At 42.9% G+C, this 14,123-nt stretch overlaps 1 protein-coding gene across 2 annotated transcripts; it reads right to left on the bottom strand.

The window, feature by feature from the left end:
- Positions 1-228: 228 nt before the first annotated feature.
- Positions 229-6,873, bottom strand: kbtbd12 (kelch repeat and BTB (POZ) domain containing 12). 2 transcript variants are annotated; one of them, XM_024374446.2, is made up of 6 exons: positions 6,692-6,873; positions 5,062-6,268; positions 4,380-4,650; positions 2,330-2,480; positions 1,685-1,882; positions 229-949 (listed from the first exon to the last, which is right to left on the bottom strand). In XM_024374446.2, the coding sequence occupies exons 2-6, from the start codon at positions 6,138-6,140 to the stop codon at positions 780-782; spliced, it is 1,869 nt and encodes a 622-aa protein (XP_024230214.1). In that variant the 5' UTR covers positions 6,141-6,268; positions 6,692-6,873; the 3' UTR covers positions 229-779. The 2 variants fall into 2 exon arrangements, with proteins under 2 accessions (XP_024230214.1, XP_024230204.1); XM_024374436.2 differs by lacking the exon at positions 6,692-6,873 and adding an exon at positions 6,438-6,657.
- Positions 6,874-14,123: the final 7,250 nt, after the last annotated feature.

The following is a 14,123-nucleotide window of genomic DNA, read 5'->3' as shown; positions in this document are numbered from 1 at the left end:
GCCAGGCATTATTACACTTTCTGCTATATTACCAATACAACTTTCTACACAACGGTATAACTGGGGGTTTTGGAGGTTTTTATAGCGTTTAATTAAGGGCCATCTCTTCTGTTGGCATACAGGAGAAGGGCAACACATAACTAAGCCAACACGTGCCAGTGCCACGTGTAGAATCCTCTCTCATCACCTCTTTCTGCAATTCTAGTACACTAGCTCCACAAACACATGTTTACGCCTGAGCAAAGACTCAATTTAATGTAAGTCTTATTTGCATGACAAAAATATAATCTTGAACAAATGTAAAGAGCAAAATGGAAAATTGATACAAAATAACTTGATTGTGAAGGACCTGTCTGTCTGGTTTTCTTTCCAGTATTCCAAAGATGAGGCAGAGGCATTTTACAGCAACATAAAAAATAAAATCGCAAAACAATTGTATTTACAAGCTATATTTCAGTGTCACAAAACCCACTAAGGTATGATATTCAGATACAATGTTTACTTCTAAATGTGCAACTCGGTAGGTCATATACAGTTCAAGACAAGGGTAGAGTGTTATTTTGTGCAGTGCCCCACTCAGGTCAGGGCTTTTAAACACCAACTGCGCAATGTCTGTCAACAAGCACCACCAGGATCAGCCAGCACTACTGCTTTTTGACTCCTGGCCCACAGCAGCAGAAAGAAAGGTCTTGTTGCTCAATATGATCATCTTTCAGAATACATAATTATAGCCCAAGGTACTCTTAGCTAAGAAGATTAGACCTTAGGGCAGGTGAACGTCACTGAGTTACTAGGTCTGCCGGGGGAGACATGAGCTCCCGTGGATTGAGGCTTGCCACCAAGCAGACGTCGTAGGCATCATGCATCAGAACGCGGCAGGCCACAACGGTCCAGCGGTTCTCCCACGGGTCTAGTTCCAGGATGTCCTTGATTATGTCTTCATGACGATCTGAGGGAGACAGGGATTAGGATAGGCCAGGAATATAGGAATGTTGTCACTATTGGAATCACTTTACTGACAATATATATATTTTTCAGAATAACTTGTGACAAGTTTGCTACCACATGGCGTAGAATGGTGGCATTTTAAAGAGTGGTGTGGCAGTCAAATGAAACAGCATTCATCTACACAGTCAATTTGTTAACTCCTTAAAGAGACAGGTCATCTTTTACTCAAACCTGTGCCACGTGATGTCACAGTTTTGTGAACAGTGGAAAGGAAAGTAGGTTTAGTCAGAGAGGAAGAGGCAAGCGAGAGGCATAGCTGGGCCCAAAATCTGTCTTCTCCAGCAGGTGCCGTTTTTTAATCCTTATTTTTTTCGCTCACCAAGCAAGTTTTTATTTGGAGGTCAGTGAGTGTCCAATTTCGATTGCAAAAAAATGTATGGCTTATTTGCTACATGTGGCTTATTTGATCGAATAGAAGTTTCATAATGCTTAGGGTGTTACGAGTGTACTGACATAAGTAAGACGTGACATCCCAGTAGCTTTGATTAAAAAAAACGTTTTATCTCGGGAGTTGTTCCTGTTGTTCACAAGCGTCTGCCCTCTCATTGGCTAGAATGGTCCCACCTGATCTTGCCTCCTCCCAACTGCCTTCCATTTTTGAAAACATCTATTTTCATCATTTGAGCGGCCACTTGAGTATCTGGTCAATATAATGGATCATCTGTGGTTTAGTTACCCGCCCCCTTGTAGTATCCACAGACATAAAGCTTGCCCCCCACCACCGCGGCGTTGGAGGCATTGCTGCGTAGGGATAGCTGTGGTGAAGGCATAGTAGGCCCATCCCTCCAGAAGTTTCCATCAGGGTTGTAGATTTCCACAGCATCAAGGCAACGACGGGACTGCCCATGATCGACCCCCTCACAGCCGATACCTCCTGTTAGAACACAACTGGGTTGGTACTGGAACATTCATTACTTTGTGTTGTAAAGTGCTACTTTTAAAAAATGGGTTTTGTCCAAACATACTGTTTATGTTGAAGGTTGGGGGTTTCGCTAGGACAGTGTTACTTAATCCTGGTCCCGGGGACCCAAAAGTATGCACATTTTGGTTTTGTCTCTAGCACTACACAGCTGCTCAACTCATTATCAAGCTTTAATTTAAAGTCGTGTGTACAGTAGTGCTAAAGCAAAAACTAAATTGTGCAACCCTTTGGGTCCTCAGGACCAGGATTAGAAACACTGCTCTAGGAAAAAACATACTAAAGATCAAATTATGAGGAATAATCACCGGTTGCTGTTACAAAGTGACCATCATCGTCATGACCATCAGGAAACCAATGAGAACAAATGGCCAATTGTGATATTTATTTATTTAATCTCACCCATCACGTAGATCTCTCCATTGAGTGCCACAGCACCACAGCGGTACTTGGAGTACTTCATGGGACCAAGCTCTGTCCACTTGTTTGTCTCAGGGTCGTACTCCAGCAGACGGTTGCTCAAGCGGTCTGGCTCGTCGTCCATCCGCCAGGACTGCCAGGGGAAGTGACAGGACAGGTGCAGAGTTTAGAGAAGGAAGAGGTATAGAGAGCGGGCTAAGAGTTGCACACTGACACAGATAGTGTGTCTCTCTGCTGTCAAAGCTTTGCAGCCTAAAGCACAGTGTGTACATGAGTGAGAGTGAGGGACTCCAAAAATACATAGGTGTTGTGAGATTGAATCAAACAAATGTGAAATCCCCCCTTGGCCTTCCTGCCCGCACATTGTGTGTGCAAACGCACGCACGCACACACACACACACACACACACACACACACACACACACACACACAGACACACACACACACCTAATATAGTCTAACATTCACAGGCTATTCATCTACAGTACCAGTCAAAAGCTTGGATGCACCTACTCATTCCAGGGTTTTTCTTTATTTCTACTATTTTCTACATTGTGGAATAATAGTGAAGACAACAAAACTATTAAATAACACATATAACAAATAACAAATATGTAGCAAGGAAAAAATTTGTATATAAAATATATTTTATATTCTAAGTAGCCCCCCCTTTGCCTTGATGACAGCTTTGCACACTTTTGGCATTATCTCATCCAGCTTCATGAGGTAGCCACCTGGAATGTATTTCAATTAACAGGTGTGCCTTGTTAAAAGCACATTTGTGGAATTTCTTTCCTTCTTAATGCGGTTGAGGCAATCAGTTGTGTTGTCACAAGGTAGGGGTGGTATACAGAATATAGCCCTATTTAGTAAAAGACAAAGTTTATATTATGGCAAGAAAGGCTCAAATAAGCAAAGAGAAACGACAGTCCATCATTACTTTAACACATGCAGGTCAGCCTATACGGTACATTTCAAGAACTTTGAAAGTTTCTTCAAGTGCAGTCACAAAAATTATCAAGTGCTATGATGAAACTGGCTCTCATGAGGACCGCCACAGGGAAGGAAGACCTAGAGTTAACTCTGCTGCAGAGGATAAGTTCATTAGAGTTTCCCAGTCTCAGAAATTGGAAAGCAACTGCACCTCAGATTGCACCTCACAGAGTTCAAGTAACAGACAAATCTCAACATCAACTGTTCAGAAGAGACTACGTGAATCAGGACTTCATGGTCGAATTGCTGCAAAGAAACCACTACTAAGAAGGACACCAATAAGAAGAAGAGACTTGCTTGGGCCAAGAAACACGAGCAATGGACTTTAGACTGGTGGAAATCTGTCCTTTGGTCTGATGAGTCCAAATTTGAAATTTCTGGTTCCAACCGCTGTGTCTTTGTGAGACGCAGAGTAGGTGAACGGACGATCTCTGCATGTGTGGTTCCCGCATGGAGGAGGAAGTTTGATGGTGTGGGGGAGCTTTGCTGGTGACACTGTAGGTGATTTATTTAGAATTCAAGGCACACTTAACCAGCATGGCTACCACAGTATTCTGCAGCGATACGCCTTCCCATCTGGTTTGCGCTTAGTGGGAATATCATTTGTTTTTCTACAGGACAATGACCCAAAACACACCTCCAGGCTGTGCAAGGGCTATTTGACCAAGAAGGAGAGTGATGGAGTGCTGCATCAGATGACCTGGCCTCCATAATCAACCGACCTCAACTCAATTGAGATGGTTTGGGATGACTTGGACCACAGAGTGAAGGAAAAGCAGACAACAAGTGCTCAGCATATGTGGGAACTCCTACAAGACTTTTGGAAAAGCATTTCAGATGACTACCTCATGAAGCTGTCATCAAGGCAAAGGGTGGCTACTTTGAAGTATCTAAAATCTCAAATATATTTTGTTTTGTTTAACACGTTTTTGGTTACTACATGATTGCATATTGCATAATGAAAAACCCTTGAATGAGAAGGTGTTTCCAAACTTTTGACTGGTACTGTATATCAAACCCCTTCTCTTTAGTCCATTACCTGTGGAGTTCGACCCCCGAGCACGTAGAGGCGGTTCTTCAGTCGGACCACGCTGTGATAGGCCAGCGGAATGGGTAGCGGGGCGGCGCTATGCCAGGGCCCACCCTGCAGGGACCAGCGCTCCACAGAGTTGGTGATGAGGTACTGGTTCTTCAGCTTCATCTGGCCTCCCAGCAGGTAAATAGTATCACCCAGCGCCCCCAGAGCGTACGAGTCTCGGTACTCTGCTGAGCTCAGGTGCTCCCAGGTTCCCTGGGCCTCCACCCTGTGCCTGAGGAGGACAAGAAAACCAAAGTCAGCGGCAGGGGTTAGGAGATACATCCTATTTTAGTGAGACTCCACTATGCTAAAATAAAGACAGGAGTGCTATTAAAGCCCATTAGGCAGGCCTCTGGTCTGGAGTTACTGACAATCCTTCTCATACTGTCACTCCACCTGGCCATGCACTCCACCTGGCCACGCACTCCACCTGGCCACACATTCCACCTGGCCACACATTCCACCTGGCCACGCACTCCACTTGACCACGCACTCCACCTGGCCACGCACTCCACCGGGCCACGCACTTCACCTGGCCACAGCACATAAACAGTATGCCATTGACTGTCACTCTCATCAGTGACCATTGTTGATGATCTCATTCACACACGGAGCTCATGATACCATTCTTCCAGATTCCTACCTGAATATCTCCACATTCCTGTTCGTCTGCCTGGCCATTTTCCTCACCCCTGCCTCCCCGGCCACCACAATCTCGTTGCCTTCGGTGACGACCCCTGCACACACGAATCCCAGAACGTCTCCGTAGCGTGGGGACGTGATGTAGTGGGTGCGGCCCGTGGAGGGAGCGTAGCAGAAGCTACGTTCCGAATAATTTCCATACCGTGATCGGATCCCTCCACCCTCGTTGCCGATGCAGAGCAGCAGATCCGTGGTCTCCATCCCATAGCGGAGCTTCAGTTTACGGGGTGAGGAGGCCGGATGCATCCCTGTGGCCTCCAGTGCCTCCTCCATCATCTCCAGACACTCTGCATCCGCCAACAGAGACATATTCCTCTTCATAGCCTCCCTCAAGTAGTCAGGGGCCACCAAGGCGAAACGCACCTTCCTCAGGAGCTCAACCAGGTGTCTACTCCGCCTGTCCTCCATCCCATCCCCCGGAGTGTCCTGCCTGACCCAGCGCAGCACCACGTCCAGGATGGTCTCCTCCCGCGACACGTTGAGGTCGTCAGAGCTCAGCAGCGCCCCCAGTTGGTGGGCCTCTAGTTCCAGAATCTCCTCGCTCATACACACCTGAACGAAGTGCGTCCGCAGGTATCTCTGGGCATGGTCGGCCAGCTCCTCGGCTCCCAGGTCGCGGGAAAAGTAGTACACCCCGAGGCAGTTGGAGGCGTCCATGTTCTCCCTCATGTGGCTCTGGCAGTGGTTGAACACCTCGTCCATCTGCAGGAGGAAGGCAGCGACCGAGACCCCCTGTACATTGGCGTTGTTGAGCGGGAGCTCAGAACAATACATGTAGTTTAACAATAGACCCAGGCTATCGGCTGGGGTGTCACGCAAAAACACTTCCCTAGTACTACACTCCCGCAGGCCGCAGGTGAACATAACCCGGAAGTAAGGGCTGAAAGCTGAGAGGACCACACGGTGGCAGGGGAAGCTGATGCCCTCAGCCACTAACACCACATCTGTCAGCTTCTCTGTCTCCCTCATCTTCCTCAGCTGGTCCAGAAGACCCAGACTGTGTTTAGCTCTTAGATCCATTTGGATTGAATGTCTATTCAGGAGTATTAACAACACAGAAAAAATGAATAAAAATAGAAATAGAATTGAAATACATAAAATATAAATAAATATCACAAAGTGGCAGTGTAAACAAGGAGGTTCTTTATCTGAAAAGGAGAGAAAGAAAGAAACACAAGTTCAATGTTGATATGATCGAGCCCAGTAGATTATTTACGTTCATGCCGAGTAGAGTTTTGTTGTAATCTCTGTAAAGATTTGAGAGTTAAAAGGCCAGTCACTATCTTCAACTTTGCAGTTCTGACATTGTTAACATACATCTGTAAGTATGAAGAGCCATTCTTACTGGAATTCCCATTACCCACATTGACACCTAGACGACAATATAACAGTACAGCAACAGAAGCATGGCCATGCCCCGCCTGCCGCAGTGAAACCAGGGATCCATGTTAAACAGGGATATGACATCAATATCATCTCCCACCATGCATTGTGTTACTAAACTCTTTCGCCCCCATTACTGTTGTGCGCTTTGATCACACAGTAGCCAAGCCTATGTCATCCTGTCCTACCATTCAGTGGGAATCCTCCAATTCCAGTAGACCGTCATGTTCCTCAGCCAGCCAGGCAGCAGGAGTTGTTGTTAATGTGGCTGAATGCATCTGGAATTAGGGTCAGAGAAAGACAGGCGGCCTAGCTATCCCCTCTGAAACACAGTACTGTTTACCCTCCCCTTCCCTCGCTGCCTGCCTGAATGCCCTGGCCCTCTGAGTTGAGCACAAACCTTAAAATAGACTGTGATGTGGCCAATGGAACGGCATGCATCTAAGGGCGAGGGGAACATTTTGGATTTACCAGGAATAATGTCAGGAGACTCACACATTGACAATGTTGTGTAATGTTGAGCAATGCTCATGTCGATTTCACAAGTATAATTGCTATTATTTTCTATTGCTATATTTTGGGGGTGTCTCGATCACGTGTAGGCTTATGTATCTGTGGAATGGCACATGGAACCAGCTTGTGGCTTGGATTCGAATTTCATGACATCACTCTCTACAGAAATTTTAAATGATAATAATCCCAATATTCATAATAATCTCAATAATAAACTATGATGCAGCTGATACTTTGTTCATACCAATCAAAAAGATTGATGTTAAAATATTAACCCGAGGTGGTGTTAACCACAGAATTAGTAATGGAATAGGATCTCTGTAGTGTAAACATCCCGAACAGAGCAATTAATGACCCTTATGACCACAACAGCTATTGCAAAACTAAAACAGTTTTAGTGAGGACATTTCTCTGTGATATCCTGTTGAGCCTTTAAATCAGAAAATGCTATATGTACTGTATGTACAGTGCCTTCAGAAAGTATTCACACTCCTTGAGTTTTTACAAATTTTGCTGTATCACAACTGGAATTTAAAATTGATCCAATTTTTGTTTTGTTTGTCACTGGCCTACTACACACAATACCCCATAACGTCAAAGCGGAATTAAGTTTTTTGTCATTTTTACAAATTAATAAAAAATGAAAAGCTGAAATGTCTTGAGTGAATAAGTATTCAACCCCTTTGTTATGGCAAGCCTAAATAAGTTCAGGAGTAAAAACGTGCTTAACAAGTCACATAATAAGTTGCATGGACTCACTCCGTGCGCAATAATAGTGTTTAACATGATTTTTTCATGACTACCTCATCTTTGTACACCACACATACAATTATCTGTAAGGTCCCTTAGTCAAGCAGTGAATTTCAAACAGATTCAACCACAAAGACCAGTGTGTTTATCCAATGCCTCGTAAATATTGGTAGATGGTTAAACATTTAAAAAAAGCAGGCATTGAATATCCCTTTGAGCAAGTTATTTATTACACTTTGGATGGTGTATCAAAACACCCAGTCACTACAAAGATCAGTAGTGGTGCGTGGGTAAAATCACTGAGGAAGCCAAGCCAGTAAAAAATCTATTTTACAACCTGTTGTGATAATTGTGTTGTTTTGTCACGGTCGTCCTCCTCTTCATCTGAAGAGGAGAGGCGAGAAGGATCGGAGGACCAAAATGCGGCGTGATATGTGTTCATGTTGAATTTTAATAAAGAAAGAACTGAACACTGAAACACTATACAAAAACAGTAAACAAAATAACAACTGTGAAGCTAATGAGAACTGTGCTGAAACACGCAATCAACATAGACAATCACCCACAAACAAACCGTGCAACCCAGGCTACCTAAGTATGGTTCTCAATCAGAGACAACTAATGACACCTGCCTCTGATTGAGAACCATACTAGGCCAAAAAAATACAAATCCCTAAATCATAGAAAAACAAACATAGACTGCCCACCCCAACTCACGCCCTGACCATACTAAATAAATACAAAACAAAGGAAATAAAGGTCAGAACGTGACATGTTTGCTCTGTAACCCATTTGTTTATATGGAATCCTGCTATACAACAAGGCCGTGACAACAATAAGACAACAGTCACATAGTGACGGAAAAAAATCCATTGCACACGGTGCATTCGGAAAGTATTCAGACCCCTTCACTTTTTCCACATTTTGTTACGTTACAGCCTTATTCTAAAATTTACTAAATGTTTTTTTTCCTCATCAATCTACACACATTACCCATAATGACAAAGCAAAACCAGAAATATTACATTTACATAAATATTCAGACCCTTTACTCTGTACTTTGTTGAAGCACCTTTGGTAGCGATTACAGCTTCGCATACTCTTGAGTATGACACTACAAGCTTGGCACACCTGTATTTGGGGAATTTCTCTAATTATTCTCTGCAGATCCTCTCAAGCTCTGTCAAGTTGGATTGGGAGCATCGCTGCGCAGCTATATTCAACTCTCTCCAGAGATGTTTGATCAGGTTCAAGCCCAGGCTCTGGCTGGGCAACTCAGAGACTTGTCCCGAAGCCACTCCTGCATTGTCTTGGCTGTGTGCTTAGGGTCGTTGTCCTGTTAAAAGGTGAATCTTCGCACCAGTCGGAGGTCCTGAGCACTCTGGAGCAGGTTTTCATCAAGGATCCCTCTGTACTTTGCTTCGTTCATCATTCTCTCGATCCTGACTAGTCTCCCAGTCCCTGCCGCTGAAATACATCCCCCACAGCATGATACTGCCACCAACATGCTTCACCGTAGAGATGGTGCCAGGTTTCCTCCAGATGTGACGCTTGGCATTCAGGCCAAAGAGTTCAATCTTTGTTTCATCAGACCAGAGAATCTGTTTCTCATGGTCTGAGAGTCCTTTAGGTGCCTTTTGGCAAACTCCAAGTGGGCTGGCATGTGCCTTTTACTGAGGAGTGGCTTCCATCTGGCCACTCTACCATAAAGGCCGGATTGGTTGAGTGCTGCAGAGATGGCTTCTCCCATCTTCACAGAGGAACTCTGGAGCTCCGTCAGAGTGACCATTGGGTTCTTGGTCCCCTCCCTGACCAAGGCCCTTTTCCCCGATTGCTCAGTTTGGCCGGGCGGACAGCTCTAGGAAGAGTCTTGGTGGTTCTAAACTTCTTCCATGTGAGAATGATGGAGGACACTGTGTTCTTGGGGACCTTCAATGCTGCAGAAATATTTTGGTACACTTCCCCAGATCTGTGCCTCGACACAATCCTATCTCTGAGCCCTATGGACAATTCCTTCGACCTCATGGCTTGGTTTTTGCTCTGACATGCATTGTCAACTATGGGAACTATATAGACAGGTGTGTGCCTTTCCAAATCATGTCCAATAAATTGAATTTACCACAGGTGGACTCCAATCAAGTTGTAGAAACATCTCAAGGATGATCAATGAAAACGGGATGCACCTGAGCTCAATTTCGAGTCTCATAGCAAAGGGTCTGAACACTTATGTATATAAGATATTCCTGATTTTTATTTTTAATAAATTTGCTAACGTTTCTAAAAACCTGTTTTCACTTTGTCATTATGGGGTATTTTGTGTAGATTGATTTTTTTCTTTTTATCCATTTTAGAATATGGCTGTAACATAACAAAATGTGGAAAAAGTCAAGGGGTCTGAATACTTTCCGAATGCACTGTAGGTTTGTTCCATCACAAAAGCGAAGAACAACATCTGTCCGGTGAAGTCCACAAAGCAAACATGGCATGTAACAAACAGTGCGAGCGTGTGTGAACAAATAAAAAAATATTTGGACTCACCCTACTTGTAGACTAGTTGAAAGCCAATGCCATCCCCCTCTCTTTCATGTTGGCAAAATGGTCTTATGGCTCTGTCATACAGTTTGCTTTTAGTTTGTATTGTCATAGGCTACCTTGCTAGCCTAACTTCCTTGCATGGGCAACAATGAACCAGCCAAATTAGCTAGCTAGTTATCTTGAGCCTAAAGGAGCTAGGCTACATATAGGCTACATATTGAACTTCAATCGTATTTGACCAGTGGCACAACATATTAATTTATGCTTAGATCAGAATCACCATCATAATTATTGGCCTGTAAAGAGAATTAAGTCAAAACCGCAAGTCCAAATCCCCATCTCCATTCATGGCATAGAAAAGGGCCGATTTAGCAAGCTAGCTACTGCAGGACATCAACACAAACAGACCAGAAACTAAAATGGCGTTTTGCTTAGGATGTGATTTGATTGGAGTGATGCCAAATCCAAACTGGCCTCCCTTGGGAGGTGTTTTGCTGCACCAGGACAGCCCACAGTTGAGCTCAGCTCAACGTTGATTGGCTAATTACATATATTTTTTTATCAAGGGAGGCCAAATGCCTACTGGTATCAATCAATCAAATGCTACGGCCGCAAGATTTCATAATCCAGAAAGCATCAGATACATGAGCTACACTTACTGAGACAGAGGGGCGCTGTTCCCCTCGCTCTGATGATTTCTCTGGTGAGATTCAACCACTTGCTAATTGACGGAAAATTCTGAAAACATAGAGAGAGACTTACCCATAAAGACTCACAGCTGTAATCGCTGCCAAAGGTGCTTCTATAAAGTATCGACTGAGGGTGTGAATAGTAATGTAAATGAGATATTTCTGTATTTCATTTTCAATATATTTGCAAAAATTTCTACAAATATGTTTTAACTTTGTCAGTATCGGATATTGTGTGTAGATGGGTGAGATTTAAAAAAATATTTAATCCATTTTGAATTCAGGACGTAACACAACAAAATGTGGAATAAGTCAAACACCAGCAAAACAAACAACGAATGCATCCAACGAGTTTGTAGAGATGTAGTCTTTGCCCGTTAGGAATATGGGACCATATACAAAACTTTGGATGACTTTATTACACATGTAAGTGAATTTGTCCCAATACTTTTGGTCCCCTAAAATGTGATGACTATGTACAAAAAGTGCTGTAATTTCTAAATGGTTCACCTGATGTGGATGAAAATACCCTCAAATTAAAGCTGACAGTCTACACTGTAACCTTATAGTTAGTGTGTCATTTCAAAAGTACTGGAGTACAGAACAACAAAACATTTGTCACTGTCCAAATACTTTTGGGGTGCCTTCAGAAAGTATTCACACGCCTTCACTTTTTCCACATTTTGTTGTGTTACAAAGTGGGATTAAATAAAATTTTAAAAAATTGTAATTGTTTTGTCAACGATCTACACAAAATACTCTGTAATGTCAAAGTGAATTAAAAATTCTAACATTCAACCTCATAATTCAACACGTTAGAATCGTCTTTGGCAGCGATTACAGCTGTGAGTCTTGCTGGGTAACTCTAAGAGCTTTGCACACCTGGAATGTAAAATATTTGCTCATTATTCTTTAAAAAATTCTTCATGCTCTGTCAAGTTGGTTGTTGATCATTGCTAGATGTCCATTTTCCAGTCTTACCATAGATTTTCAAGCCGATTTAAGTAAATACTGTAACTAGGGCACTCAGGAACATTCAATGCCATCTTGGTAAGCAACTCAGTGTATATTTGGCGTTGTGTTTTAAGTAATTGTCCTGCTGAAAGGTGAATTTGTCTCCCAGTGTCTGGTGGAAAGCAGACTGAACCAAGTTTTGCTCTAGGATTTTGTAGTTGCATAGCTCTATAACATGATGCAGCCACCACCATGCTTGAAAATATGAAGAGTGGCACTCAGTGATGTGCTGTGTTGGATTTGTCCCAAACATAACACTTGGTATTCAGGACATAAAGTACATTTCTTTGTCACATTTTTTTCATTTTTTTTTTTTTTACTTTAGTGCATTATTGCAAATAGGATGCATTTAAAAAATATATATTTTATTCTGTACAGGCTTCCTTCTTTTCACTCTGTCATTTTGGTTAGTATTGTGGAGTAACTACAATGTTGTTGATCCAATCTCAGTTATCTCCTATCACAGCCATTAAACTGTAACTGTTTTAAAATCACCATTGGCCTCATGGAGAAATCCCTGAGCAGTTTCCTTCCTCTCCGGCAACTGAGTTAGGAAGGTTGTGTCACGGATCCCCCCGGTACTGCTGCTCATTCTGTTCACCAGTTCCGAAGGTCGACGTCACCGGCCATCTAGACTGACTGAACTGTGTTATTACGCACACCTGGTTCCAATTCCTCGCTTATTGTGTTTGTATAAATGTGCCCTTTGTTTCCCAATTGGGCTGTGGATAATTGTTCCCACGTCCGTTGGTCGTGTGAGTACCTATGTGGTGTCTCAGCCTGTGCTGCATGTTTTGTGTATTATGCGTCTTGTGTCGAGGTTACCCTCGCTCTTTTGTTTGAGTACATCCCAGTGTTTTGTACACGTGTTTGTTTTTGGTGTATTAAAAACCCAGATGATGTATTCCTGCGCCTGTCTCCAAATCCTTTACACCAGCGTGACAGGTTGCCTGTATCTTTGTAGTGACTGGGTGTATTGACAAACCAACCAATGAATAACTGCAATGAATAACTGAAATGAATAATTGCAACATTTGAAATGTTTGCCCTTCTTTGTGAACCATTGGTCTTTGTGGTTGAATCTGAACTTGAAATTCACTGCTAGACTAAGGAAACTTACAGATAATTGTGTGTGTGGGGTTACAGAGATGGGGAAGTAATTTAAAAATCATATTAAACACTATTATTGCACACAATAAGTCCACACAACTTATTTGACTTGTTAAGCACATTTTTACTCCTGAGCTTATTTAGTTTTGCCATAACAAAATGATTGAATACTTCCTAACTTGGGACATTTTAGCTTTTCATTTTTAAAATTAATTTGTAAACGTTTCTAAAAAGACAATTCCCACTTGACATTATGGGGTATTGTGTGTATCTTAGTGACACAAAAGCTCAATTTAATCAATTTTAAATTCAGTCTGTAACAACAAAATGTGGAAAAAGTCAAGGGTGGTGAATTCTTTCTGAAGGCGCTGTATGTACAGTATGTTGTCTTCCACCTTCAGTCAATTATCATTTCCCTGATGTTGCTTTTTCCATATCCTGTGTTTGTCTATCTTTCCACTGTACCAGATCTGGCTGTAATAGACGACAGGACTAGTATGTCATCAGCTACAGGCTGCCTGGTGTTGTCATGGTTCATTAGCATCACTTTTGCAGTGTAAGGAATCTGGTGGAAACACATCCTTCCTATGACTAGAGTGCAATCCGGACATCCTGAAATGGGGCTCTTGATGACCTTGAATGACCAATATGAGGTGGAGAAATGTCTCTTAGTTAGCCATTATAGGCTATGCCCTACACACGATCAACCACTGACCCCCCCCCCTCCCACCCCACACAGTCACACACATATAAAGGATGATTTATTGAATGTACCCTTATCTTTGATAGTGATAGAACCTCAGTCTATGGTAATGCCCAACGTGCTTTGGGTGAAAAAGTTCACTTTTTAGTAAACCTGTTTTATTCGGTGTTTGGAAAAAACGTCTCTTTCACCTGTCATATTGTACAAAAGGGGGACTGACAGGCACTTCACGCGGCTTACACGGGGAGGACGAAATAGCCCAACCTGGTTCTTATATACTGTTAAGGACATATTGGACGAGGTGGT

This window comes from Oncorhynchus tshawytscha, linkage group LG02 (genome assembly GCF_018296145.1).
Source record: "Oncorhynchus tshawytscha isolate Ot180627B linkage group LG02, Otsh_v2.0, whole genome shotgun sequence".
Classification (NCBI taxonomy): domain Eukaryota; kingdom Metazoa; phylum Chordata; class Actinopteri; order Salmoniformes; family Salmonidae; genus Oncorhynchus; species Oncorhynchus tshawytscha.
The sequence above is the reverse complement of the archived record's forward strand: the minus strand, read 5'-3'. Positions and strand labels throughout refer to the sequence as shown.